At 34.1% G+C, this 4,790-nt stretch overlaps 1 protein-coding gene across 1 annotated transcript in view; it reads right to left on the bottom strand.

The window, feature by feature from the left end:
• Positions 1-2,817: 2,817 nt before the first annotated feature.
• PCNX1 (pecanex homolog 1) overlaps positions 2,818-4,790 on the bottom strand; it is a 186,752-nt gene continuing 184,779 nt past the window's right edge. The window contains exons 35-36 of the mRNA XM_023507659.1: positions 4,205-4,345; positions 2,818-4,012 (exon numbers count right to left, since the gene is read on the bottom strand). Of these exons, the coding sequence (XP_023363427.1) occupies positions 3,872-4,012; positions 4,205-4,345 (282 nt within the window). The 3' untranslated portion in view covers positions 2,818-3,871. The remainder of the gene's footprint in view (positions 4,013-4,204; positions 4,346-4,790) is intronic.

Genomic DNA, 4,790 nt, shown 5'->3' with positions numbered 1-4,790 from the left:
AAAAAAAAAAAAAAGCTGGGTCTGTGTCCAGACAAAGTAACTTTACATGATTACATTACTGTGAAAAAGAATGCGAATGGATACTGAGGACTTAAAAACAAACAAACAAACCCAAAAGGCTTTGTCCATGAAAACTCATGAGAAATTAAAATAAATATAAAAGTAATCTGGACAGCAGTTTACTATCTAGAAAACATAAATTCAAAGAATTCTCACACAAAATTAACAGAACCTTTTCCTCAAGCCACATATTCACTTAGGAGGAAGGGTGCTTGACAGTTAGCTATGTGACTCCTAAGTTTAAAAAGCCCTCCTTGTGGACTAATGACTTGATTCCACACCCACCAAAGACTTGATGCACAGAGCGGGGAGGCCCTTGCTCAGAACCCACGGGGCTTTGTTAAGGCTAAGTTACCTTTGCTTAGATGTGAGGCTGTTTCTTATGTAAGGATCTGAGACAGAAAATTAAACTAATCTAAAAAGAAAAATACATCTTAATGAATGATAGTTTTCTACATAAAAACTTGTATTTTCACTGCCTGACATTTAACACACAGAGTAACTTTCTGTGTCTCACTCAGGACAGGAATACTGTCTGACTACTTCTGTTTCAAAAATTAGAAGTATTTCAGATACACTTGAAGTATTTTTCAGAATACTTAAAATCTAATGGAATTTAATCATCCAGTAATAAAAAAAATCAAAGAAGACAGAATGCTGATTAACTGTTTACTAAAATTAACCTGTAATTATCTTAAAAAATATACACACTGCCTCTCCACCTTAAATATTAACATCTTTCCAAGTTTCTTAAATATTAACATCTTATATTAATCTAGAGCCTTGGAAACATTAAAGCTCTTTAGGAAAAAGTCAACACTTAGAAGTTTTATCCACTGTCATAAATGATGTAAAAATAAAGTTCACATCAAGGTACTGATTGAAAGATTAAGCAAAAGCTTAATTAGGAGTTCTAAAATGTTTTCTGCTATTGAATGAAAGGAAAACAAAAATCAAACAAGAAAAAATTCAGTTATGCAACTCTATTTAAAGGAAATGAATAAAAAGCTAGCATTTTAATTGTTATCTCTTTACTTTCAAATTATGGAAGTCAGAATTTTGGCAATTATAAACTTAAAGACATTAATGTATACTGGAGTTTTGTACATTACTGAAAACTGTATAGCAGAGAATCAAAACAAGGAGGTCACTGTTCTCAGGGCAGGGTGGGGGAAGAATAAAACATTTATGACCAATTAATTTTCATTAATTAAATTGTTTCTTTTAAAATAATAATTTAAATCAAATTATTCTTAAGACACAAACTTTTCTTTAATTATTATCATTTCCCCTGATGTAATTATTAGAAAAGTATTATGATTTGTAAAAGGCTATCAGCTTTAGACTTTAAAAATAACAGGGCTTCTCTTAGGGTTTCTAATTTATAAATTCACTAAAGAGTTATATAATAATAGAATTCAACTTGTTTTGAGAAAAATGCCTACCAATTACTACCCCAAATTGAGAGATATAGGTTTCATATAAAATCTAACTTTACATTTAAATCTGACTTTTTCAGAGTATATGATGTGCTTAACAAATTTTTTTTTTTGGAAGAGGAGCTAGTCTTGATAAAAAATTTGCTCCTTCTGATTAAATCAGCTGAAGTTCAGATTTTTTTTTCCATGTAAATGAAAATGAATTATCTTCTATCTAAGATTGAAAAGGCTGCACCTATCTTGGCAATGACCATGAAAAGATCATACTCACTGTAGAAAAGGAACAAGCAGCAGGGGACATAGTTCCTTTGAGAATATTTAAAAAATACTATCTATGCAGATGGATAGATGATATATTCCATTTCAGGAAAAAAAATTCAACAAAACAAAAAGAACACTGAACTTTAATGGCATACTGCAGACTTGCTCAAATGAAGCAAATACAGAATATGACAGTACCAGAAAATACATTTTTAAATGGTCAATTTAGAAAGGGGACCTTTGTATAAAGGTTCAATAAATCATTTGACAAATATTTTTAAACAGTAAATTTTGCAAAGCGTGAAGTCTACGGAAACATCGACACAAGGCACGTTAGGTTCTGAATAACCACAAAAATTTTAAGAGAATAAAAAGAAAATAAATAGGTTTTGAAGTGGAAATGCGTTTGTACATTAGCTCCCATTCTCATTCTTTCCACTGCAGTGTTACACTATACTGTGAGATCTACATCACAATTAGGAGGAAAAACAGCTTCTTTCTTCTGTCCTCTCTTCAAAAAATCCTTTAACCGTGTGCTGTCCACGGTGCCCACTAGGCACACCTCGCTACTGAGTCCTTGAAATCTGGCTAGTGTCTGTCACATACTGAAATAGTAATACTTTGGATATACTGGATTAAATAAAGTATTGAAATTAACTTTACCTGACTCCTTTCATTTTCTATTCACAGGGGTAGAAAGATGGCTGCTCCTAAATGCTCACAGAAGATGTACAATTTTCTTTGGAATTTCATACCAAAATGGACATTTTTCTTAAGGATTTAAAAAATGCTAAGTTGCAAATTAAGCTGCAGTTCCCAGGTAACCCAATTGTAAATCTGAGTAACATAGTTCCCTGAATACATGCTTAAAAAAAAAAAATTTAAGTTCTGCAACATAGAAAATAAGTCAATTTCACAGTTAAAAATATTTCAGATTATAACTACACACTATAAATTACAGGAAATAAAATTCAAGTAATAGAGAAAGAAAGGGAGAGAACATAAAAAGCAAAGTTATTAAGGAGGGATGCAATAGTAATAACTGCACCATCTGGAGAAATGTGTTTGAAAAAAAGTTTACTTGATTAACTGAACTGCATGTAAATATCTTTGAGAACTAGGAATTCTGAAAAATAAATAAAGGGCAATTGATTCTTTCTTTAAATTCCTGGATGTTCATCTTCTTCTTTGAAAAGCCGAAGTGTTTTCTTCCCAGAACTGATCCCCGCAGAGCTGCTCCCTCTGAACTGGGGACACGGTAGCTGGCAGTGGTGTTCACGTGACCGAGTCACTGACTGGTAGCTCCGGGAAATGTCAATGACGAAGCTGTGTGCATCTTGAGATTTCATATTCATTTTAAAGAAAACGTCCAACATACTCACGTCAAGTACAGACTATAAGAGAAAAATGAGCAGTGCAGCTTCTGCTACCTAAGTTTATAAGGAAAGGGGAGGGGTTAATTCCAAAGGCAATTTAAATAATGGTATTTTATTTTATATATAAATAAATGTTCTGAGAAATCTCAGACTTTAGTGCATTGTTGTAAAAAAATTAGTGCAGTTTTTTTTTCATTAAAGTTTTTAGCGCTCAAGGAATAAGATAAATCTATGTCTGTTCATAGTCTCTTTCACTGTACATTAAACTTTTATACTGCTATATGTCAAACTGAACATTTTTACACTGGTCTGTTTTTAAAAATCAAGGTAGATGGATTTCATGTTCTGTGACAAAACATGGCAATTATTTTTGGCAAAGAAATTAGAAAAATATGAGATCATAGTTTAGAAATGAAGAGTTTGTTGATTTAAAGCATAGGCAATGCATAGGAAAAACTTTTTTAAAGGATGTATTTTAACAGAATTTTATCCTTCATGCAAAATCTTTTCTCGGCAGCTAACTTAAAAAAATATTTCAGCTTTATTTGGAGATGGAAACAGTGACAGGAGTCAGGGTGAATGGCAAAGGAGAGGTGCTGAACCAAGCTCACTGTTTTCAAGTCTCTCCCACAGACGGCAAAGTGATGCCTGCAGGCATCTTCCAATTGCTCCTCTCTTTTTCCAGCGTCTTGGAATCGAGAGGGAAAAAGAAACGCGCAGTTTTAAAACACTGGCTCACACTTCAGCCCCAAGTTCTAGTACCCCAGTTTCAATGACAGTCACGTATTTATCATCAATCTGGACCAGAAGCACTGCCTTGTCGATGTGGGATCTAGTTCCTGGATCTCGGCTGCAAGGCACCCATCGGTGAATAACCTGACGATTTAGAATGAAACAAGCAGTCAGTCCAGAGACCCTGCATGTACTCACAAACTCTTATCCCTCCCGGAGGATTAGAAGTAGTAATTTTAAGAATAAAGTGTAAATACATAAAGCAGTTAGAACCATGCACACAAGTCAGTCAGACTACAAACAAGACAGCCCTAGACAGTTAGGAAAAGCACTCACATGGCCTTCCATGCCCTCCTGAGGACTCCAGTCTTTCCAGCTATTTCTCCCAGCTTTTAACCGAATTCCCTCATCAGGCCACTGAAGTTCTTTCCTTTTTGACAGGTTGATTCCTTCCAGAATTTGAGTGGGATCCACAATCTATATTGTAAATAAACATGAATCATTTCAATTCATTTTTTCTTGCTAATGAAAAATTATATATTCTCTAACAAAGTTTCTTTCACATGACTGTCTTAATTTTTTTATCCCTATAATGGAGTAACAACAATATCTAAAGAGCCACCTCCTGACAGCTTTTTAGCCTCCTGGAAGACTTTACTACAATGGCTGAATCAGAAACACTATTACAAAAGCAGAAACTGCTTGCTTTCAGGTTTTTGGTCTTGTTTTTATTGTTGCTTGAGACAAGGCCTTGCTCTGTTGCCTTGCCTAGAGTGCAATGGGTCATCCAAGCTTGCTGTAAGCTCAAATTCCTAGGTGCAAGGAATCCTCCTGTTTCAGCCTCCCAAATAGCAGGGACTAAGGCATCCAATACCATGTTTGACTAATCTTTTTGTTTTTTATAGAGATAAGGTCTCATTAC

Source organism: Otolemur garnettii, unplaced genomic scaffold (assembly GCF_000181295.1).
Source record: "Otolemur garnettii isolate 467f Iridium unplaced genomic scaffold, OtoGar3 scaffold00196, whole genome shotgun sequence".
Lineage (NCBI taxonomy): Eukaryota > Metazoa > Chordata > Mammalia > Primates > Galagidae > Otolemur > Otolemur garnettii.
Note: the sequence above shows the minus strand (reverse complement) of the source record. Positions and strands in the feature narration are given on the sequence as shown.